This window comes from Amborella trichopoda, chromosome 7 (assembly GCF_054954075.1).
Source record: "Amborella trichopoda isolate Santa Cruz 75 chromosome 7, AtrichopodaSantaCruz75HAP2 v2.0, whole genome shotgun sequence".
Lineage (NCBI taxonomy): Eukaryota > Viridiplantae > Streptophyta > Magnoliopsida > Amborellales > Amborellaceae > Amborella > Amborella trichopoda.
Window position 1 is genome coordinate 29368629 of NC_142342.1, and position 25166 is coordinate 29393794.

Genomic DNA, 25166 nt, shown 5'->3' on the forward strand with positions numbered 1-25166 from the left:
GGATCGTTGACTCGGATTGGGCACTTCAAAAACCGATTTGGATCGGCTAATCGGCGATTCGGATCGAGAATCAGGTGAATCGGTCAGATTAAAGCTTCAAAAAAATTCGAAAAAGTTATTAAAATTTATTATAAATATTGGTTTTTAGGAATTCAATAAAAAATGAGGGTACTCCATTAAGAATTTTCATTTCTTTGCATGAATATGCGAATATTGATATGTTTTTTTCCTGCATGAACTATTACTTACCATTTAATTTACGTCATACAAAAGGATAAACATAGAATTATCATGGAATAAGAATATCAACATACATGGACTACAATAAAACATACAATTAGTAACATATGATCTAAAAATAAAATGACAGACGACGTCGTTCATTTTTTTGGTCACACTGGTGCCATTGATTGAATTAGTTTGACAATTCATTGATTCGATCTAAAAACAAGTCATCGATATTAGCAGACGTCTTACTATATCCAAATCCTTGAGTGTTAGTGTTTTGTTGTATTCCCAATCCAAAATCCTCGAAGCTTGTCCATCCTTCATGCTTACTTACACTGTCGTGCTCATCCCTACCTTGCTGCTGTTGGGACTCGATATGTGAATAATATGGTTGGGATAGGGCGGCCTCGGAATCATCATCTCTCTCATTTTCCCTTAGACCCCCTTCCCACTCTCCCTCATTAGGTACAATATCACCGACATCTCCGACGATTTGTGGATACGTTGGCTGACTGCTTCCTCTTTCATGCTGCTCATCACCTTCTTCAAGATCTTTCTCACCGATAGCCTCAAGGAACGCTCTCTTGTACAACACTGGCTCCTCCTTTTCTACTACCCATTGCTCTGCTGTGTCTATAACAAATATTGTGTCTAAGCCTATCGGCCCATAGTCTTCAAGCTTCCTTCTTATTTGTCGCTCTCAGAGGTTTAAGTTGTAATGAACGTAGACTAGTTTATGAAGCTTCTCTGAAGCGAGTCGATTTCTCCTAGTAGTGTGCAACAATTGGAACGTACTCCAGTTGCGCTCACAGCCAGTAATAAAACATGTATAGGAGAGCACTTTGATTACTATCCTCTTTAGGTGAAGTGCATCAGCACCATATATCTCCAACCATTCAGCTGTATTAAAATGCAAAAAGTATTGTAAGGGCAAGAACAATTCATAAGATTAAATATATGAATGAACAAAATATTAGCTAGGGGATAACCTGGATCCATCTTAGTTCGAAAATTCCTGGCAAATCTAGTTCCGAAGGATCCTATAGCATCCCTATACATAGCAAGCTAAGACAAATATATTTCGTTTTAGTGCATTATTCCTCACAAATATAACAACTCAATAAGGTTCTTACCCAAACATTAAATAATACCTCTTGTATTGCTGCTACTTGGTTTCACTGGCTTCTCTCCAACCTTGCAATAATGTATCTGACCCCTTCCATAATCTTGTAGGGATGTTCAAGTGTCAAATAGAAAAATTTTGGGTTGAAGTAGTAACCTATAAAATTTATAGATAAAAAAATGTCATTTACAATTTCATAAAAAAATGATTTAAAATGAAAAATTCTAATGATATAAATATATATTTACCAGCATAATGAATTGGACGTCCAAATTTGGTGTTCCACCTCCGTTCCATAATCTCTATCACTTTGCGAACAAAACTACATTTCTCCCCAATAGCTGATTTCGCTCTTTCGATACCTTCATAAAGGATGCCCATGGTAGCTTTTTTGTCAGCATCCACCATTTTTAACACCGTGACCAAAGGGGCAGTGGCTTCTAAGACACTGGAACATCGAGACTAGGACCTGCTATTTGAGACTATGTCATCCACTTTTATATCGGTACTGGACTTCGAGAGGTAATCATTTAACCGCTCTTCACAAGTAAACAATCTCTTTAAGGCACCTTCAAATTCCCGAATGGAGTTCACAGCTAAGTAATCGGTCGCAAAGCAGGTTATGGCAGGCCTGATTATCTCTTTTTTCTTAGAGTGTTCTCTAAACAGAAATAATATTTTAGAGTGGTTGTATATAAATCTCGACACCAACCTTGCTTCCTCTAGAGTCTCCTTCACAATTTTGATCTCACCGATCTCCTCTAATATAAGATCGATGCTGTGTGCAGCACATGAGGTCCATACTAAATGCTTCATCTTCTCCATCAACTTGGTGCTCGCAGAAACACATGCACGTACATTGTCCGTAATAAACTGGACTACATGCTTATCTCCTACCTTCTCTAAGATCTGATCATATAGTCGTACGTAGAAGTTTGCATCCTTCTTCGTTCCTGATATGTCTTTGCTATATAAAAAAGCTGTACCTTTTGGGGAATAGGCCAAGAAGTTTAAAAACTCATTTTTGTTAACTTTATTCAACCAACTATCACTCATGAGAGTAATGCATGTCCTTGGCCAACTCTGTTTATATTCTTCAATCCACTTTGTAATTTCCTCCACCTTTTCATCTAATATTGGCCCATTGAGCTCATATGTCGTCGAGGGTTTTACCCCGGGCCAGGCTCTCTGGATTGCACTGACCATAAGTGGAAAATATGAGCTATTGGCTGCATCAAAGGGAATCCTTTTATCGTAGAATCATTTACCAACATATCTCCCAAACATGTTTCTTGTACATTTAACCATGCCTTTTAGAGTCATCTGTTGTGACTTAGGCTTTGAGAGAAATGGGTCTACATGACCATGACCTGCAATACTGACACTCCTATATAAGTTATGAACTATTTCTTCAACGTTTGATTCTTGTTGATACATATTGCCACCAATCCCTCCATATATATTTGAGCTGGGCCCACCATACATGCTCGACCTAGGCTCGCCATGCATGTCTAAGCTGGGCCTATCATACATGTCTGAGCTAGACCCATCATGCACGTCTGAGCTAGACCCACTGGGCATTTTAAACCCACGTTCCCTCTGATATTGTTCATGTAAACTTATTCTTATGGCTATGTCCAGGTCATTATTATATTGCTCTTCTAAGTCATTATTATCTTGCTCTTCTGTATCATTCATGCTTGATGGTATATATAAACTAGCTATCTCCTCATTCATCCTATGTTTGACAATTTTTTTACCTTTGTGAGTACTAAGAAATGCCGCCATCTATTTTTTTACATTACTAGGAACACTACTGCATGCAGAAACATCTCCCTTAACCCCTGCCAAGTGTTGCTTGAACCTATGTACCTCACTACTTATCACTCTTTGGCAGTAATTACAAATAATTTTGCCTTTTTTGTTGGGATCAAGTCTGACCCCATGTTGCCATGCAAGGTCTTCTGCAGATCTTGACATGATTCAACTGTTTTAATATGTAAAAAGTTAAAAATTAACCTGACAGTTCAACAAGAAAAATAATCACTATGTGTAGTGATAATATGTTGGGGTAGTTCATGTAGTTATATTTGTTGTTATTTGTTATTGCAAAATACCTCTATTGACAATAATATTTTCGTACATATCAATTACAAACATACAGGATAATATAATACAAAATGCAAGCTCCAAACATGGCTACAACTCAATTATCAAGAACATACATGTTTTGCATTAAAAAATTAATAATAAAATTGAAAAATACAGGATAATATAATTGTCATATATGCCACAATTTTTTTACAATGATATTCACTTTAATTCATCACGATAATACAATTTAACAACATGTATTTTTTACGTGCAAAATTTTAAAAATTGAAAATATATTTTTAATACAAAACTACATTAAAAATATAATTCAGTTTTGCATTAGAATTTAGAAATATAATAACATGTATGTTTTTTGCATAAATATTCTATCAACATGCAATTTTTTCAACAAAAACTTTAACAACAAAAATTAAAATTATGGTTTAATACCTCATGATAATCAAAACCTGGTCACTATTTTCACATCTTTTCGAAAAATCACGATTTTTTAAAAAAATTCTATCCTGTACTAAAAAAAAAAACAAATAAAAACAGTTCTTCACAAAGCCACTTAACATCAGTCATTCCAACTCAAAAATGCATTAACAACAAATTAAAAAAATACAGTTTTGCATTAAAAATATAATAACATGCATTTTCTTGCATAAATAATCTATCAACATACAATTTTTTCAACATAAACTTTAACAATAAAAAATTAAAATATGGTTTAATACCTCATGATAATCAAAACCTCGTTACGATTTTCACATCTTTTCGAAAAATCATCATTTTTCAAAAAATTCAATCATCGATAAAAAAAAAAAAAGTACAGCAAATTTTCAAAAAATTCGATCATAAATTACAAAAAAAAAGTCGATAAGGGATTACAAAAAAAAAAACACAAATTTTCAAAAGATTCGATCATGGATTACAAAAAATTCGATCATGGATTACAAAAAATTCGATCATGGATTATGGATTACAAAAAATTCGATTATGGATTACAAAAATTCGATCAGGGATTACAAAAAATTCAATCATGGATTACAAAAAATTCGATCATGGATTATGGATTACAAAAAATTCGATTATGGATTACAAAAAATTCGATCATGGATTACAAAAAATTCGATCATGGATTACAAAAATTTCGATCATGGATTATGAATTACAAAAATTCGATTATGGATTACCAAAAATTCGATCATGGATTACAAAAAATTTGATCATGGATTACAAAAAAAATTTGATCATGGAATACAAAAAAAAAAAATAAAAAAAAATAAAAATAAAAATAAAAATAAAAATAATAATAATTTTGTTCTTCACAGAGTCACCTTACATAAGCCATTTTAACTTAAAAATCCACCTCTAAGTGAATAAATTACATCCGATTGAGTACATTTTTTTATAAACAACGATATAAGGAATCAAAACCCTAAATTATGAACACATTATCATCAATAAATCAAATCAAATTGATTAAATTGAGCAACAAAAAAAAAAAAACGCAGTTCTTCATAGACAACAGTCATTGAATCTAAAAAATGAAACTCAAATTGAATAAATCAGATCAAATTGAATACATCTGATTATAAACAAGACTATAACGATTAAAAACCCTAAAAATCTAATACATTATTTGTAATATATCGTGAACAAAAAATCAAAAGGCGGAAAAAAAAAAAAAAAAAACAGCATAAATTTTTTCCACAGACATCATTGTGTTCATCTAAAAAATCAGGCTGTAATTGAGCAAATTAAATAAAATTGAATATGTTAAATGATAAAAGACACAATAAAGATTAAAAACCCTACAAATGTAACTCATTATTTTCAAAATATGCAGTAAAATTGATCATATGGCGGAAAAAAAAAAAAAACCTAAAGTTCTTACCTGGTTTCGTGAACCCGAGCCTTCAATCTCCAAATTACTCTGTTTTTCTCAACGATTATCACAAATTCGTAAAAGAATTTTTTGATGAACAACTTTATGATCAAAATGCCTATAAATTTTCACAGATTTATGCCCTATTTGGCATGAAACACAAGGAAAGGCGGAAACCCTAAAAACGTAACTTTCATGTTCAAAAAACACAAAATTTCTCCACCATTTAATCCATGAAAAGACTGAAAAAAGCTGCATAAAGTTTGCATATTCAATCACATGGCAAAAAAAACAAGAAAAATGATTAAAAAATGAAAAATTTTGAAGAATCCCGTGAAGAACACTGTGTAGCCTGTGTTCTTCACGGGACTCGCCGATTCCGTACAGTGAATCGACGAGTCACTGTACAGAATCGCCCGGTTCTCTCTGGAACCGAGCGATTCGTGTAATTTACCCGAATCGGCACGTCCAGTGCCGATTCTCGAGTCGAATTGGGTGAGTTCGGTTCGACACAGCGTTTTGTAAATCACTAGGTGGGGTGGTATCCCCTGCCTCAATCCAATATGTTTGAGTTCTTTGTTTGGCATATATCGCTCTGCAATGTTTTAAAATATAAGAAATGTCTTGCACGTCGTGGTAGAGGCAATCACAAGCCTGTCAATGTTGTCAACCTCATCATGCTGGTAATATGGATTCCATATAACCTAAGAAAATAAAAGACCATCTAATATAAAACATCAAATTCAATAACCAAAGCATCAAAGGAATGGAGCTAACCAAAAAAAAAAAAAACATGATAATTTTCAAGAATAATGGGATACATGAGGATTAAAAATCTAGTTGCCCATACTGCATGCGAATACAATATTCATAAAATCATGGGAAACATGGAGATGGGAGGTTTAAGCTTACCTTATTAGTCACTAGGTTATCAAATTGCTACCGTAATTTGCAGGAGTGACCTATCTTAAGGCCCCTCAGCCACGTCAAGTGCCCTGGGTCGTGAATGATCAATATGCTCATATGCCCAATACTGTAGAAAAGTAAGTAGTAATTACGTTATACTAATCAATTTAAGAGGTTAAGGTTAGAACAAAAAATGCATTCAAATATGTAATTAGAAAATAAATATATAATGTGTGCGTGCGCTTGTGTATGAGATGAAAGGCATATAAGTAGAAAGGTGGCCAATACAACATCTCCACACCCATTTACCACATCGTGGTATCCATTCCTACCGCTAAAAATGCTTTTTATTTTACTTTTACTAGTTCTTCTCTTTCCCTAAAGAACCGTTTACTCCATTCTCACTTCCAAATCCTCACTAACATACCATTTAATCCTATAAAAAAAAGAGTAGAAGGGTGGCCAAGAATGTAAAATATTTGTGCTTCAGCTTGACACACCTAGATAAGGATCGATACAAGAATGCCATGCCTGCCGCACCTCATATGTAATTACCCGCCTCTACAAAATTCTTAAAAAGCTGGAGATGTCTTGGTCGCACTGTCGATTGCGATGAGTCGGCAAAGATTGTCACACGGACCAAATGGAGAAGGTATGCATGTGTAGCCTGCTATAGTTCCATTGGAATGTAGCCTCGACAAAGTTCACTAAATTTAGGCCGCAACCAGGATTACTTGATTGAACAGAAATTATCTTCATCCTCAAGAAAAAACACAATTAATTACATTCGCAATTTAAGCCCAAAAGAAAATTTAAACTTCAAAATATACATACTTCCCCAATCTATATGGGATTGGAAATGCAATCTTTGTGATTGGTCATGCTCCCTCAATAGCATAATACTATACATTTAATCTCTCAAGAAAAACAATTTGGGAGATTTTTTTTTTAATTTGAAGTTTGGGGATCCATCTAATTATGACTAGATGATTATTTCAAAAAAAAATAAAAAAAATCTTGAGTTCATAAACATCTAGATCATTCCCTTAGGATGATATTTTTTAGCACACAGAGTGAGGGTTACATTTTTTCTTCTTTGAGGACTTTTCCTTATTCTAGATGTTACATGGAGACCACAACGATCCTAAAAGATGTTACATGGAGACCGCAACGATCCTAAAATATTTCTTACTCCCACATGAGTATACCATCCATTTACTCCCTCGGACAAAACACATGCTAGGGATATTGTTTGGATCTCAAATTTTGGGGACGTAATCTCTACAACCTATGTTGAAAACGTGTTGCTATTCGCCACCGCATTGCCAATCTATCCAACCATGGTTTACTTGTTGGTGGTTGTTTTTTTTGGAACGCTAACATATATCATGGGATATGATAGATTTTTATGGGATGTAACTGTTGCTCCCTTGTTCTATATATTATCTGTCTTGAGCCTGTGTATTTTTTTCATGACAGGATAAAGGATACATTGCTCAACGTGAATGTAGGCCATTGTTGAACCACGTAAATCTTGTCTCTTTCTGTGCATATGATTTTCTATCTTTCTAATATGGTATCCGAGTAGGTTTCACTCTATTGATTGCCGAAATTTTTTTCTAACGAGCTCCTATCTCTTGTATTACCTTGGGGGAAATACCTTCAAATCAACGTCCTCTTCTGCATACTGCCCGCTAGAACCTTGACGGAAATTTTTTTTTTTCCACTCCTTTTTTTTCAATTTTTCTCTCTTTCTCTCTAGTGCTCGATCGTGGGATGCGCTGGAGATCGATGGCCGGAGGTGTCTCTCCAAAAAAAGGCTAGAGAGAGATAGTCTTCATTTTTACAAAGGGAACTTTGGTCTCTGATAACAAGGCTTTTTTGTGAAGTCCTTGATTATCAAGTACAAGGGATTTGCTCTGGACTCTTTTACAAAACGTAAAGAGGTGGTCCTTAAGACCAAATTATTTCAAGGTGGCTTTCTTCTATCGATTTGGGTATTCATTTTTCTGGTACCTTCTCTTGCCTCTTGGGCTTTGAGAGCAATATTATTCAATCTGTACTCCTGCTTAGGTTAGTTTCCTTCTTTTTGGGTTTGGTCTTCTTGTTTTTGGTTCAGTTTTTTTTTTTATGGAAGATATTGTGAATATGAACCCTGAACCTAAAACTATTATCCATGAAAAAGAGCCCAATACTAGTGATAAATTAACTACTATCTTTTTTAACGAACTAAATTATTTAAGTTGGTCAAAAGCTGTCTTGCTCTCTTTGAACGGACAATCCAAGTTAGGACTCATCAATGGAAAGAAAATAGCCCTTGCTATTGATGATCCCCTATATGAAGATTGGCAATTCAATGACCACAAGGTCATGTCTTGGATTTTAAATTCCATGGAACCAAAGACGACCGAGATCTTTACTTCGGCAGATATTGCCAAAGAACTGTGGAACTCGGAAAAAGAAGTTTATGGAAAAAATAACAATCTCTATCGTGTTTATGAGTTAAAGCAAGAAATTTCTAAAATCAAACAAAGAGATAAAACTATTACTGAATATCTTGCTCTATTCAAAACATTATGAGATAAATTAATTTCTTATTCACCCGTAACAATTGATCTGAAGACCATTCAAAAGCGTGTTGAACAAGACAAAATTTTTTCATTCCTTGCTGGTTTGAAACCTGAGTATGAGAATATTAGAAGTCAGTTTTGATGACCACTGAACTCCCAACTTTTACAAATGTTTGTTCTATTATTCATTGGGAAGAAACCCAAAAAAAGGTTATGAATGTTGAAATAAAGTCTGAATATGAAATAAGTGAAAAATATGTATTTGTTGCTGCTAAGGAGAATACTGAGAAGAAAAATGATAATATGTTTGAAAAAAGAGGTTATGGTGGAGTTAGGGGTCGTGGGAATAGATCACATATATGTTGTGATCCTTGTAAAGGAAGTAGTCATCTGGTTGATAGATGTTGGGAAAAGCACCCTCACCTAAGACGCAATATAAATCGAATGAGTGAGCCTTTATTAGCTCAAACTATCGATACTCAGATTTCTATGGATAAACTAACTCAATTCTTTCAACATTTTACAAAAAATGGCTATTCTTCCACACAAGATCTTCCGCGTGAGTCAGGTAATTGTTATGCTCTCCAATCCCCTTTTCCCTCTAATAATGTATTGATTCAAGGGCTACAGATCATATGACTGGAAATAAGAATTATTTGTCTGCTTATCAAGATGTGTTTGATAAAGTCCATGTATTTAATTGCAAATGGTTCACTCATCCGTGTTAAAGGGATAGGTAGAACTAATTTTTTTTCAAAAAATACCAATTATGATGTTCTTTTTATGCACCCATTCCCTTCAAACATTCTTTCTGTCAGTAAACTAACTCAAAGCTTGAACTACGATGTTATTTTTTCTTCTTCTACTATTTCCTTTCAGGATCGGGTCACTGGGAAGATGATTGGTGAAGTGAAATTGTCTCTAGGACTTTATTATATTGATCAGAAGAATAAAGTCTTGGTTGCCAATAATGAATACTTGAGCAAGATTTGGAATTCTAGACTTCGTTATCCTGCCAATAAATCTTTATTTTATTTAAAACCTGAATTATCCAATTGTGATGTGTGTCATTTGTCAAAGCAGCCAAGACTTCCCTTTTAGCCTTCAGGAAATAAGGCTGAAATTTTTTTTGACTTGATTCATTCTGATGTGTGGGGGCCTGCTCCGATTGAGTCTTATAATGAACTGACATATTTTCTGCTTTTCATTGATGATTTCTCTAGGATGACCTTGATATATTTGCTTAAATTCAAGAGTGAAGTATTTTGAAAAATCTAAGGTATTTTCAAATCTAGTTAAAACCCAATATATTGCCAAGTTCAAAATTCTACATTCGGATAACGGATCCGAATATATAAATAATATTTTTTCTTAATATCTAGCGGATCTAGACATTATACATCAGACATCTTGTGTCTCTACTCCCCAACAGAATAGGGTGTCTGAAAGGACAAATAAATACTTGCTTAAAGTTACTCGATCTATTATGTTCGAAAAAATGTCCCTAAATTTTTTTAGTTTGAAGATATTCTTACTACATGTTATTTGATTAATAGGCTACCAAGCAAGGTATTTGGGAATAAGTCTCTAATTGAATTTCTGAAGGGAAAGAAAAATGATATATCTCATTTACGTATATTTAGATGTGTTTGCTTTGTTCACAATAATTCTCAAGGAAGAGATAAATAGGATCCTCGGGCTTTTAAATGCATTTTTATGGGCCACTTTTCAATAAAAAAGGGATATAAATGTTATGACTTCAAAAATAAGAAATTTTATATTTCTCGGGATCTAACATTAAATGAAAATGATTCATTTTTCCAAAATTTCAAATCAAGCAATTTTGATAAAGGGAATTAGGGTGAGTGTTCAGGAATGTTTCCTATAATAAATGGTAGAAACACACAAATCATCCAAAAAGATCAGAAAGAACACTAAAATAATGTTGAAAGGGATCTTGTTAAAAAACATGGAGAATCAGGTGATCATGAACAAGAAGAACTCGTGGTCCTATCTCATGATGCTAACTCTCCTAATTTTCCATCCTTACGCATGTCTGATAGTGTTTTTCGTCATCCTTCACATTTGAAAGACTTTTTTACTTATCATGTTGGTTCATATCCCATTCAAAACTATTTATCTTATTACAATGTGTCCCAATTATATTATGCTTTTCTTTCATACATTTATGAAAAAGTTGAGCCCGCATCTTTTCATGACGCTCGTTTTCAACCTGTGTGGAGGAGAGCCATGAAAGAAGAATTACTTGCTTTGGACAAAAATCACATGTGGGATATTGTCCAATTGCCAGTTGGAAAAAATCATGTTGGATGTAAGTGGAACTACAAGATCAAGTATAATAGTGATGCGTCAATTGAACGATACAAAGCAAGGTTGGTTGCCAAAGGATTCACTCAAACCTATGGGATTGACTCTAAGGAGACTTTTGCTAATGGGAACCGTTCGAATCATTATATCTGTTGTCGTTAACCATGGTTAGAATCTTTAACAAATGGATGTTAAAAATGCTTTCCTACATGGAGATCTAGAAGAAGATATCTACATAAATCTTCCTCTAGGACATCCCATGGAAGGAAAGCCTAGAATTGTATGCAAATTAAAAAGGACTTTATATGGATTAAAACAATCTCCCCGGGCTTGGTACGCTAAGTTGAGTGATGCTCTATTTAAAGTATGATTTAAGAGAAGCTCCGTTGACTCCTCCATGTTTGTAAAGAGAAATTTGAAGGGAGTTATTATTGTGTTGATTTATGTTAATGTCATTGTTATCACGAGAAATGATGAATAAGGGATTTCGAACTTAAATGCTTACTTTCACAAAAAAATTGATATTAAGGATCTAGGAAAATTGAAATATTTCCAAGGGATGGAAGTTGCCTATTCTAAAAAAAGAAAATTTTTGATTCAACGAAAGTATGCCTTGGACTTATTAAAAGCAACTGGAAACTTAGGAGTGAAACTAATTGAAACTTCCTTCGAGATAAACAGTTAGATTTATTCATCTGATGGAGAATCCCTTGAGGATATTGGAAGATATCAAAGATTGGTAGACATATTAATATATATGACTATAACTAGTCCTGATATATGTCATGATGTAGGAGTTGTCAGCCAGTATATGCATACTCCTAGAACAAATTACCTTGAAGTCGTTGAAAGAATTCTAAGATATTTAAATGGTTCTTCAGGAAAAGGAATTTTGATGAAAGATAATTCACATGTCAATATTATGGGCTATACTGACGCAAATTGGGCTGGAAATCAAAATGATAGAAGGTCTACAAAAGAATACTGTATGATGGTAGGAGACAATCTTGTTACTTAGAAAAGTAAAAAGCAGTCTGTGGTTGCCAGATCAAGTGCAGAATCTGAATATCGAGTTATAACATCTAGAACTAGTGAAAATATCTGGATAAAGTCTCTTCTCCAAGACATGGGATTTCAAACTAAAGAACCAATTGAAATGTTTTGTGATAATTATTCTGCTATTTATATTGCTACTAATCTTGTATTTCATGAGAGAACCAAACACATTGAAGTCGATTGCCATTTTTGTACGCGAAAAGGTTTAAGATAAAATAATTAGCACCCCTTATATTCGAAGTAAAGACCAGCTTGCCGACATATTTACAAAGGCAGTATGAAAATCAAGGTTCTAACAAATTCTTTCCAAGTTGGGCTCTATTGATATCTTTGCACCAACTTGAGGGAGAGTGTTGAAAATGTGTTGCCACCTCGTCGCCACCACATTGCCAGTCTGTCCTACCGTGGTTTTCTTGTTGGTTGTTTTTTATTTTTGGGAGGTTAACATATATCATGAGATATGATAGATTTTTATGGGACTATGTATTTTTTCCATGACAGAATAAATGATACAATGCTCACCGTGGACGTAGGCCATTGTCGTAAATCTTGTCTCTTTCTGTGCATGTGATTTTCTATTTTTGCAATAACCTATTTATTAATCTTAGTAAAAAGAATTTCCATAATAAACACTATATATATTAAAAAAGAAAGTAATGTCTCGAGATTCAATAGAAGCTTCCCAAATTTTGAAGGATTAAATTTACGTGTTATGATATTTTCCCATTTTAAAGCTGAAGAACGTAAAAACCATGTAGGTCTTTTGTCTGGTGGAGTTGTGATCATGCAGGAGCACGCAACACGGGCTGGATTGCATTTCCACATATGCGGCTTTGAAAGTGTGAAGCATCCATCTTTAAGATGGATGCACGTAGGTGTTCCATTTAAAAATAATGGAAACTAACTGTCTAAATGTTTATTATTATTTTTAATTTTTAAAATTTATTTATTTTTTTAAGTCTTAAAATCAACCTTAAAAATAGATTTAATAAGAGGCCAACATTTCTCCATATGCGGGCTTGGTCGCATAGAAACCGGGTTACGGACTGGATTTTCGGTCCTCAGAATCAGACAGTGCGCCAATGCGGTCTCCCCTTTCCTCCCTGGTCGGAGAGATTCTGATTCCATTCTTCATTGCAAATATAGAGCAGGTCGACGATGTCACTGCATTATCCTCCTTTCTCTCTCTCTTCTTCTTCTCCTTATCTTCCTCCCAACCTGTTTCTCATATCTCCATCCTCAATCACAACTACTTCTTCACCCTCCATTAGAGTTTCACTCTCATCACCATCACCATCACCATCTTCTTCTTCGTCCTCTTTCAAACCCAAACCACCCCATTTAAGGTCCAAGAAATGTATTCTCTCTCCTTCCCCCTCTTCTTCAATGGCTGCAAGGGACATGGTCATAGACTTCGGAAAATACAAGGGGACGATGCTGGGTACCCTCCCTTCGAAGTACTTGCGGTGGCTCTGCAAAAATTTAAGGGCTGGGGACTATTTGGAGTGGGCAAAGAGAGCAGATGAGGTCCTTGAAGACCCTGTTTATTTAGATCGAATTGAATGGGAGCAAGCTGATGCTCTCCTTACTGGTAATAGCAACATTCGTGTTGAATATCCAATCTCTCATCGCTTGCTTGAGCTTAGCCAGAGGTTTGAGTGGGACAATGATAATGCAGATGGTTGGAAACGGATTGATTTTTCTCTCTTGGGCACCTCAAAGGGGGCGAGAATCCCTCGAATTAGGGATCGAAAGGGCTTTTCTTCCCATAATACAATGTTACGGAGACAGAGCAATGTGGGTTCTGCTCAAATGATGGATAGAGAGGTTTTTCCTTTGAAGAACAATTTGGGATCTGCTCATATGAGAGATGGAGAGGTTTTCTCTTCTAAGAGAGATGAGGGTTTTACACAAACTAGAAATATAGAGGTTTTCTCTTCTAAAAAAAATAAGGGTTCTTCTCATATTGGGTCTAGGGTACCTCATGGAGCAGATGGTGAAGAGAGTGGTCTTCGTGAGGAGCTATTGAGGCGGAGGCGTGAAGGTAGGAGAGGGAGGCAGAGGTTCAGGAATGAAGAGCTCAGAGCCAGTGGGGATGGACTGGAAGAGAAGTCGGCTTTGGGTGGTGTATTTAATCCTTTTCCTGGACGTGAGTCTCTTCTTATGAAGATGAATATTATTCCACCATGAGAGTAACGCTTTTACTGGTTGGGCTTCTTTATTATGCATTATTGGAACTGGTACTTATATAGTTTTGTAAGTTTTATTGATGGGTAGAAGTTGAGGACTCTCTCTGTAACCAGAGGTTCTATCCCACCCTAATGAATGCCTCTAGAGGTTTAAAAGTTGATTGCTTGTGATTGTAGCAGGTATAATCGTCAGCCATATTAATCTTTGACCCTCCTGAGCTTTTTCATTGAACAAACATATTGAACTTGCGGAAGTCAGAACATTTTATTAGAAAGATGAGAATCATGCATAACTTCTGTACAGCAGAGCATCACATGGGTTTGTGGTTATAAATCTTAAGCTTCTAGGATTAAAAGAGCTTGTATAATAATATATTGCTGTGTTCATTTGAATCGGGATAACTGTGGACATGATGGAACATAAGCTCTAACAAAGAACCTTATACTTTTTCTGAACCTTATACTTTTTCCAACCGAATGAACGGAATTTTGTCCTTGAATCCAAGGGCCAGATCCAGAGCTTGAAACAGTTGATCCCGATCTGATCTCATCTGGTGGGACTTTCCATTGCCTTCCTCAAGAAAGAAAGGGTACCCCTCCTCCCATCTTGCCGTCAGAGGAAGAGCACTCCCCGGAATAAACAGGTATTGGACCTGAGGGAGGGCTTTCTCATTTGAATCCTAAGGGAAAATGTTTACAAGTAGAATAATAAGTATAAAATTGAAACAAAACCAAAGGCAATATAGAAAGTCCAAAAAAGCTAAAAAAAGTAGACAAAACATGGATTTAGAAAACTTGGTTTATAATTGGAGATATTTTAGAAAATTCCAAAAAACTGAGAAAATATAAAAATTGGGCATATGACAAGAAAAACTCATAAATCATTTCAAAAAATCCAAATTAAATACATAGTTATACATTGATTTCATATTTTATATTTTTTTTGCTATTTTAAAAAATTTACAGGTGGCCCCAGTTGAACCTGAGTACTTGGCTTTAGCAAGGAGCCAAATAACTTGGCCGTGGCTGAGTGGACTCGACCAAGTTTTCAATCATTGATGCATATCTACTTGATTTGATGAAAATACTCTTTGCTAAGTAAAATAAGATAAACAGGCCATCTCATATCCTTGTGCTTTCTACACTTCCCAATAAATGTTAAAGCAGGTACTTAAAAATTGAGGTGTATATGTGCCTTGTAAGTCATGTCATGCCATTCCTAGACAGAGATCTGAAGTTATTTTAGATGGTAGTTTCTGAGTAAAACTTTTACTATAGGAAAGAAGTTTTTTCAAGTCATGTTCCCAAGTTATAGTTGAAGTCTTGCCGTATTTGTAGTCCATCTGAGCAATCCCTGTACTTGTTAATGGATTTCAAGATGTATAATAGTATATAGTTCTTGAGGTTGTCTTTCTTGTGCATTCACTAAGTGGCTAATGAGTTGGCCGACTCCCTTGCCAAGGAGGGTAGATATCACTTAAAACTTGGGAGATTTCATCCAATTATGACTGACCATAGGGGAGGTTCCATATCCCCTGAAAGTGTTGTTTATAGACTTTTAGCTTTTCTCTCCTCACTTTTGCATGCACTACGCATACTTCTGACATGCAATTAGAATTTGAGTTATCTTAATTTTAGGAAAAAAGAGAGGTTGAGGTGGTGTCTCGGTCCAATTGCTTGTATATTGTGGCTCACTGCAACTGCTACGTGTTACCCTCTTTTTGCATTTGTAGCTCACTGCAATTGCTATGTGTTAAGATCAGGAGTCCTGAAGGTTCTGTAGGTGTTTTGACAGTATCATAAGACTTCCTTAATGTCATTGCCTGCTATGGAGGTTCTCCGTCCCTGTTAAACCAATATGATGAACTATAATGTAGATATGACATTGCTTTTCCAGTTATTCTTTTGCCATCCAAGCAGGGAGCTGAGAAGGTGAGTGATACTATTGTGGACTTTGTTGTTTTAAGGATTCTCTTCGGTCTTGATCAGTCCCTTAGCAACTTGTAATATGTATTAGATTGTTGACAATTTTCCACTTCGATGGGATTTTGAGGTAATGAACAATATTTATGTTTGGGAAGTCAAAGATATTGCATTCCTCAATTATCCAAAACCATAGGCTATCATGAGGGTAGAGTACCTATTCTATCTTCTGTTAGCTTCCGACAATGACACGGTGTTTTGGAATGCTTGAGGCATATTTTTGGCAATTCTCAGTTATGTTCTTCTCTTACTCCATATGATGGATCGATTGATGCAGTGACTGCCATTTGCTTCATGTAGGAAATCTATGTTTAACATTTATTTGTGGATTATAGGAAATGGGTCATTTCTTTCATGGAGTTGGAAGAAATATCTGAAATATCATCCCAAGCCAAGGATTTTGACCATCTTGGGTTGTAAATATTTTACCAATAGTACCACAAAACTATTGTATCTGGTTTGGGCAAGACTTCAAAGTAGGTCAATGTGTTTAGAAGGCCAGGTATTTTCCCTCTCTTTTTGTCCCTACAATGTTAATTTTGTATCATGGCCCACATTAGGAACATCTGTATTCAATCTTGAGAGATTTGAGAAGATAATGTTATTACAATTAAGGCAACGCTGACCTTCTTGCTGCATAGCATCATGTCTGTCTCCCTTTTGAAAACATCACCTTGTGCACGAATGAGTTGGGACTAGCACAGACTTACACCCATGTATCGTAAGCATGTTGATATCAAGGTTTGTGGCTTCACACTGGGATGATTGGGTTGGTCCATAATGGTTATTCTCCTGATTTCTTTGGTGGAAAAAAAGTGATTTTAAGGATTTTCATGTTGACTGGGAATGGCATATTGAAGGAACCGACGATTTGGATTTGGAGATCAAGGTATTGTTGTTACATTTTCTAGGGGTGTATCTTATTTAAAAGTTGTTGATGATTTGGTTAGTGTGCCGTTTACAGCTGATAATAGAAGTTGGTGTTTGAGTATGTGGTGCAGTTAAGACCTTGCATTGTCTAAGACTCTGGGTGGAGAATTGTTTAATTGATGGTGGCTGCTACTCTAAAGGAGGAGATTTGGATGAGGGTGATATGGAAGAAAATATGGAACTTCTGAGGTTTCCATAAAATGTCTATTTGAAGAACAGTGAAAAAACAAAGTGGTGGCAGATAAAGGGGAGCTTGTGTAGAAAGCCTTAGGAAGGCTCTAGCTTTGTAAGCATGTCTATCCATGTTTAATACAATTTTAAAAAGGGGAAATATCTCCATGCACCAAAATACTATTTTGGTGTACCATTTCCCATCAGACTTTAAAAACTTTATGGCGGCATAGGTTTTTTTAATAATAAAACTGTGATAGGCTTGCCATCCGTTGATTATAAAAATAAAATTCATGAGGCTTGTGTTCTAGAAAGATATAGTCGGAGAATGTTTCCTATTAGGAAGCATGGAGGGCAAAAGCACCATTGGTGCTCGTTCATATAAATACACAATGCAATCCCCAACTCTTAGCCAAGACAATATTCTCTTTATAAATGATTTGTCAATAATGTCATGTGTTTATTTTATCAAAGAAAAATCAAAAGCCTTTTATATTTTCAGGTAATTGTGAACTCCTGTTTGAGTGTCAAAACCATCTGGAAATAAAAAATTCATGCCATGATAGAGGTGCAAAGTTTACTTCTCATTAATTTAAAAAAATTTAGGAAAAAGTTGGTGTTCATAGGCAAGCTACTACATATAGTACACCACAAAATAGAGTTACAAAGTGTAAAAATAAGGCAATAGTTGAAAGGACAAGAATTAAATGCTTAACGAGAAAACTCTGCCTAGTATTTTATTATGTTAAGGTAATTTTTACTGCAATTTATTTGCTTACATAGAAGTACAACAAAATCTGAATTGAATGCCTTTAGAAACCAGGAGTAGGATAAAACCACTAATTAGTGAATTTAATTTTTTTGTTGCATTTGTTATACTCGTGTTCCAGTAGAAAGAAAAAGAAAGTGAAAAATGTACTTTTCAAGGTTACAGTAATGAATAAAAATGAACATTGATTATATATTCTAAAAACTAAGAAATTGAGGGTAGATGCGTGATTTTTAATGAAAATGATGCTTGGACTTGAAATAAAATGCAAAGGATATAGCCAAAAGGCAGTGCAGGAACAAACAATTGTACTTCATAAAGAACAACGGAATGCTCTTACATATTGGAAGAAAAAGAGGAGACATTATCTCCAAGGATACGTTTAACTACATCATCAACTATTACATTGAATTCATCATGCATCAAGCCTCTCCAAGATAGAACAATTGAAAAACAATATGAACATCACAAATTCACCTTTAACCAAAGAACTATGTGTTGATGGTATAAGACCAATGGGCTAGAAATGCAATCTTTTAAAAAAATTTCTATTGTATAAAAACTCAAGGGTTTAAATGCATGAATATCTCAATACAGAACCATAATATATATATTCCAGCCTACAAATATGGTTTATACACATTTGAATAATAAAATTCAATCCTAATACGTCCCTTACAAATCCCTTAACTCAAAAATTCAATTAAATTGAATACGATATTCAAATATTCATATTGTACATCTCTACAACATATTGCATGCCTTGCATTCGCAATTCCTCATTATATTAAAATTATATGATAATTTCATCTTCATTCTTCATCTACATCATATATCATAATATCTCATACACATCATACACTTGATCATAATAATTCAATAATATTTCAATTCGTACAAACAATAATGCATAACATTAAAGCTCATACCAAAAGATTAAAAAATAATCTCAATATTCACACAACATACTCAATTTAACCAATCATGAATCTATTTAATAACTATAAATATATCAAATTAACATGCAAACATACATTGGGAAACCATAGTTCGAACCCCTTGTGCCCGAGCCACGAAAGGGCCTTTGAGGACTTAACTTTGTCCTATTGTCTAAGATACAATGATAATAATAACTCAAGGAGATCAATCAAATAGGATGCAAATGATCACATTTATTTCACTTAATGGGGATAAAATCATGAGAGAGACATGTATCAAAATAACCCTTCAAAGTTTGAGAGAGATACTACACAAAATAAGGAAGTTGTGGTGAAACTACACTATGTGGTTTATAAGCGACCACAAGAACTTTTCAACATTAAAAAAAGAACTCAATAGACTATTTTTATGCTCAAATATGATGAAATAAACCTCTCATTAGTTGTATATTCTCAGTAAAAATTTCAAAAAAATAAGATCAAGAAATCAAGTTGAAACTACTCAAGATCATGGAGTAGTCAAACTAGTCTACACATATTATGTGTATGAACTATACTATTGCTTTGTGACTCTTCAAATGTCAAGTTTTCATGACCAAAAATGAAGAAAGCTACTGTAAATTAAGAATTACAGCAAGCTTTGATAATGGAAATGAGGTAGGAATTAAATATATGAGAAGAAAAATCAATACCTTAATATAGAAATAGTATGAGCTTGATTACATAAATGATGGACTACTCCATGGAAGGGTTTCAAATGAAAGCTCAAGGAAAAAGATAGTCTTATGGGTGACCATATTTTTGTCAAAGGCTCTCTCTCTCTCTCTCTCTGAAGTGAATACTCAAGTTAGGGTTATAATTGATCCCATAAATTACTGTTATACTTAGATCATAAAAATGGATTTGATTTTGATCTTTGATGCCTTAGATTAATGGCACATAAGAGGCTATTATCCAAGCCACTCATCCATATCTTATTACCAAGATCAATAGATGAGCTTTTGATACCTTTGACTCCTTAAAACCTAGGTTTGTAGTCATTGTACCTTGAAGCCCTTAGTTCCATATTTTATTTCTCATTAAGTCCAAATTCATGTTTAGACTTATGCCCATAGTTTTTGAATAATTTGTGTGAGTAAATAAAATACAAGGACATGGGTATAAAGGCAATATGAGACATCCACACATGTGAATAAAATATCTTATGACATCATAAATAGGATTTTAACAACACTAAAGTTTCATATGGGTCAAGCCCATAAGGTGGTGCCACATAAGATATACTCACATGCTACAAAATCATATATGGATAATAATATGAATTAAATTAATTCTCAAAATTTCATGACTTCACACATTCCAAAAATGACACATATGAGCAAAAAACAAAATGTAACTTAAATCAAACTTAAGTCATAACAATATATAACACTTTAAATAGCACGATAACATGTTATAACATAATACCAACAAAGAGATTAATGACAAATAGGTCCCCACATAGATATGGTGTCAGCATGATGTCATCCACGAGTGGGGAGGTGGGGGTGTCACGTGGAATCCATATGGCCATTTGGGATGCATGTGACTCATTGTTTGGTATTTATGTCAAACAAATTTGAAAATCATATTTTATTGCTTAAAAAAAAACTGAAAAAATCTCTAAAAATCCGAAAAATTCTCTAAATAATTTCTCAATATTATTACACAATTTTTAATCAATATAAAATATTTTATCATCAATTTTAGATTAATATGGGCCAAAGGTAAATAAGATCTCTAGACTTATAACACTAGTTGGAGTCTTCCATTGGGCTAACCTGAACAACGTTCCATCAGTATCTCAAGCCACCCAATGGACCTATGCGCCACAATCTATGGCAGAGACACATAATTGGTCACATTAAAGTCGCTGAGCCAGGCTTCCCATCACTAGAGGTTCAATGGATTACTGGTGTATCCCTGTGGGACATGTTCCTACTCAAATACAAGGGTCATTTCAAAGCACATGCGCACTAGCTCTTCTAAGTCGGATAATACTATAGAAGAGTGACTTCTCCATACGACTGTAGGTGCACATGCCATGTAATGGTCTTGTGTCATGATACGGGCTTATGTCCCATGAGCCGACCATTCTATACAGGGCGAATATTCTTTTCAATACTTGAGTTCTATTATTCTCGATTGGATTCTCAAAGCCCTGGCTTATCACATCAACTATGAGGCATTCTAATCAATATAGTCCTGACTGGGAGGTGGCCCTCACACCTCCCTGAGAGTTCACACTTTTAAAACGTATATTCTCAATGCCTCAAATACTCGCGGTATATGAATTTGAGCCCTAGTGTGCCAAACCCCTAGATTCAGTCTCTCTCTAACTCCCACTTAACGTAAGACTATTGACTTTAAGACTAAGACTATTGACTAGACCTTGAAAGGCCACATAGCCAACACTATGAAGTTATAATGAAGCAAGAAATAATGAGTGAAAGCAATGATAAAAGAAATTGAAAAGAATAACACATGGGAGTCAACAGATATTAATGAAATTGAATATGTCATTTTAAAAAAAATTAAATTTTGATGCACTATACAAAAGCATAAGGCACCAGTTATGATTAAAGGGTACTTGAGGCAATTAGATACAGATTTGCATTGAACTTTAGCTTCATTTGCTCCTGTGGGTACATAGAATTTTGTTAGCTCTTAGCCGCACAAAAGTTCTCTTTGTCAAATAGCATTTTTAAATGAAGAAATTGATGAAGATGTCTAACCAAAAGGCTTTGTGGTTGAAGAAAAAGACAAAAATTTTACCAAGAGATCTGATACCGTATTTGCAGCAAGTTAGCATTCTAGATTGATGTAGAATCCAAGCCAAACCCATTTGGGAGTTGCCAAACAGGTAATTAGATATTTTAAGGGTACGGTAGGCTATGGAGTATGGTAGAACTCAATTGAAGATTCAAAGTTGATTGCATACTCGGAGAGCAGTTGGCGGATCTACCAAGTATCAAAGATAATGGGTATACTTTCACCTTAGGCAACAGAGTAATTTGCTGGGAAATTGAACAGCAATAAATCATGGCTTTATCATCTGCAGAAGTTGAATATGGCCGAAGTAACTATGATTTACCACGCACTTGGCGTTAGAAGAATTCTTGAAGACTTCAAAGAAGACAGAAAATAAAGAGATCAAACTTTTGTGATAAGTCTACAATTGTAATTGGAAGAAACCCATTTTCTCATAGCTGGACCAAAAGATTTCTATTGAAGTATCATTTCATCAAAGATGATGCGGCAAGAGGAGAAATTGAACTCAAATTTTGCAAGACAAGTAAATAGATGGTGTATATCGTACAAAAGCATTGCCAAAAGGAAAAATTCTTTATTTCTGAGAATGTTGGATGTAAAAGATCAATGTGCATCAAGGAGGTGTTGAAATCAATGCATAATCCCTGTCTTCGAAAGAAGCATCCTCACAACTCAAGAAACCTCTAGATTCTCCATTAAATGAAAGCAGGCAAAGAAAACTCTGGATTCCTCATTTAATGAAGATTGGTGGAGTCCATCTCTTATAAAACTTGGTGGGTTCTTGCATATAAATAGATGTCCAAGGTAGAATGTGGGGCAAGGAAAAGAACTAGTGCTGTAAGAGAGAGAGGGTGATCTAAGAGAGAGGGAAATAGTGAGGTAAGGGAAAAATAATATACTAACAAAGTTAAGAGAGATTTCCATTTCGTATTTTCTCTGTTAAATTTAGTTTATGACCTCTCTCTAAAGCACTTCATCATCAACCATATCATATTTCTTCCTATACTGACCTGGTTAGGTCTAGGCTAGAACTGCACCTAATCCAATGTGGTTTTCATTCCTAGTTCTAACACCACTATACTAATGCCTTCAAAAAGCTAACTCCTAATCTACTTGAAAAAACGGGTAGCGGTGTGTCTTCCCCTGAAATAACCTAAAAAAAAAAAAAGAACACAACTGTCAGCTCCACCATTCTAGAGTTAAAGTTGCTGGTGGCCTTTTCAATGAGCTGGGTTTCAAACTATGTCCCATAAGTGCCTCAGCAAACAATGCTGCCTCCACCTCTCACAGTTCTAGTATGCTTATACCCATACATTTCATGTGGATGACAATAATGAAGTGCACAAGGTAAGTCGGATGTCATCAGTAGGTAACAAATTCTCAGGAGTCTAGAACAATCCCACGCAGGCTTCGCATTGTCGAAAAATATAAGGTACAACAGGCCGTTCAAAATGCATTAGGAATATCGGATCCATCTTTTGCAAATTTTGAAAATGGAATAGGCCATTGCACCAACATGTAATAAGGGACCGACTTTTCACTTTTTACATTCCGCGAACACGTAGGGGTGTTAACAGGCTGGGCACGAGCCAGGCCCGAAATCATGTAAGGACCGGCTTGTTAACTCCCCTAACAGCATCGTACCATGGAACCACGGTTGGAGTTCTTCCTTGTACTTGAATGCGGGTTTGGTGTAACTCAGATGCATGTGGACTTGACCCAGTTGGGTCGAAGAAAAATGGACCTGAAAGACTCTCCATGTCCAATGTTCGGGTCTTGACCTCAACGTTAGTTGACCAGATTGCCACCCCTATCCAAAAGACGCCAAGCCAACAAATCCTTTTCTTTATGGGTGTGGTTTCTTATAGGTTGCAACCTTAAACAATCCAAGTAAGGTGCACCTCCAAATTTTATAACATGTAATTTTGATGTAAAATATTATTAGGATTGTTTGAAAATTTATTTTCATATCTAATTATAAAATTTTAAAATCCAAAAAATGGTTAAAATCAAGATAATCTATAAACATAGGAAAATCTTGAAAGCGGTCTAGATAATGTGTAGCAAGATGCATTATTTCTTGGACTCAGGATACTTTTTTTTATTCATATTCATACATCACAATGACGAGATTATCAATTAGAGGGTTTTCAACATTGAAACAACGTTCTTCGATGGGTTTTTGAAGAACATATGTAATTCTACATTTTAAAGATGCAGCCTTATATAAACTTTTCCTTTCTTTATTAATGGTTTGAGTTCTCAAGTTATAATGCTTACAGTGAACAGGAAAGAGAAACAAAATCCATTAGAAGGTTCAATAATAGAGCATCCTCTATGTAGTATAACTGTTTGTTTTCAAGAAAAATATATTTTGATGCAACGTCGAGTTGATGCGGCAATGTCATGCAACATTGTAATGTCATGGCTTGAATTCTACAATATGGCCCTTATGGAGTATAAATTGGCTTAGAAATAATAAAAAGAAAGTATATAATGATACAATTTATTTTTAGTACAAGGCGGTCACAATTAATCTTGACCATTACATGTGAAATTGGTTGGATGCATTTCTTTCATTGACCAATCTCAAAGTTCAAATTTTTTTTTTCTTAAACTTTGTGATAACCCAAGCTATCATATTTCACACCGGATTATTGTAAATATTTGTGACCTCCCTATATCAAAGATAAATGGACTCATTGTATATAACCCCACTAATAAAATACAAATATTTTCAGGTGCTCACTCTAGAAACTTAGGATTAAGGTGTAAACTTTACACTAGGTGCACCTTAAAAATCCATTAGAAAATGTTTTCATGATGCAGGAACACTATCTATTTGATCATCTGACCTTGAGATGTATGCAATATGAAAATGAAAAAAAGATCTCAAATCCTGGAAATGGTAGATCTTATAATGCATTACCTAGAGTATCCATTTTCAAGAGTTTAGGTGTTTATAGATCTACTCAACATATAAATTTCACAATTAGGGGTAAAAATAAATTTTTGGATCATCATAATGGTTTTCGATGCCAAAATTGCATCTTCTAACACAATTTAGAGGTGCATCTTACTTTGATTGTTTAAGTTTAACGCCTTATACAAATCGCACTGATCATGTAATTCATGCCATACAAGGCGAGTGCTTCCATATAACGACGTTGGGGATTCTT

The 25166-nt window shown here is 34.8% G+C and overlaps 1 protein-coding gene across 1 annotated transcript; it reads left to right on the forward strand.

Moving 5' to 3' along the window:
• Nucleotides 1–13322: 13322 nt before the first annotated feature.
• On the forward strand, nucleotides 13323–14544 carry LOC18432875 (golgin family A protein). The gene has a single exon (XM_006842973.4). It carries the CDS (start codon nucleotides 13355–13357, stop codon nucleotides 14384–14386), a length of 1032 nt encoding a protein of 343 aa, XP_006843036.2. The 5' UTR covers nucleotides 13323–13354; the 3' UTR covers nucleotides 14387–14544.
• Nucleotides 14545–25166: the final 10622 nt, after the last annotated feature.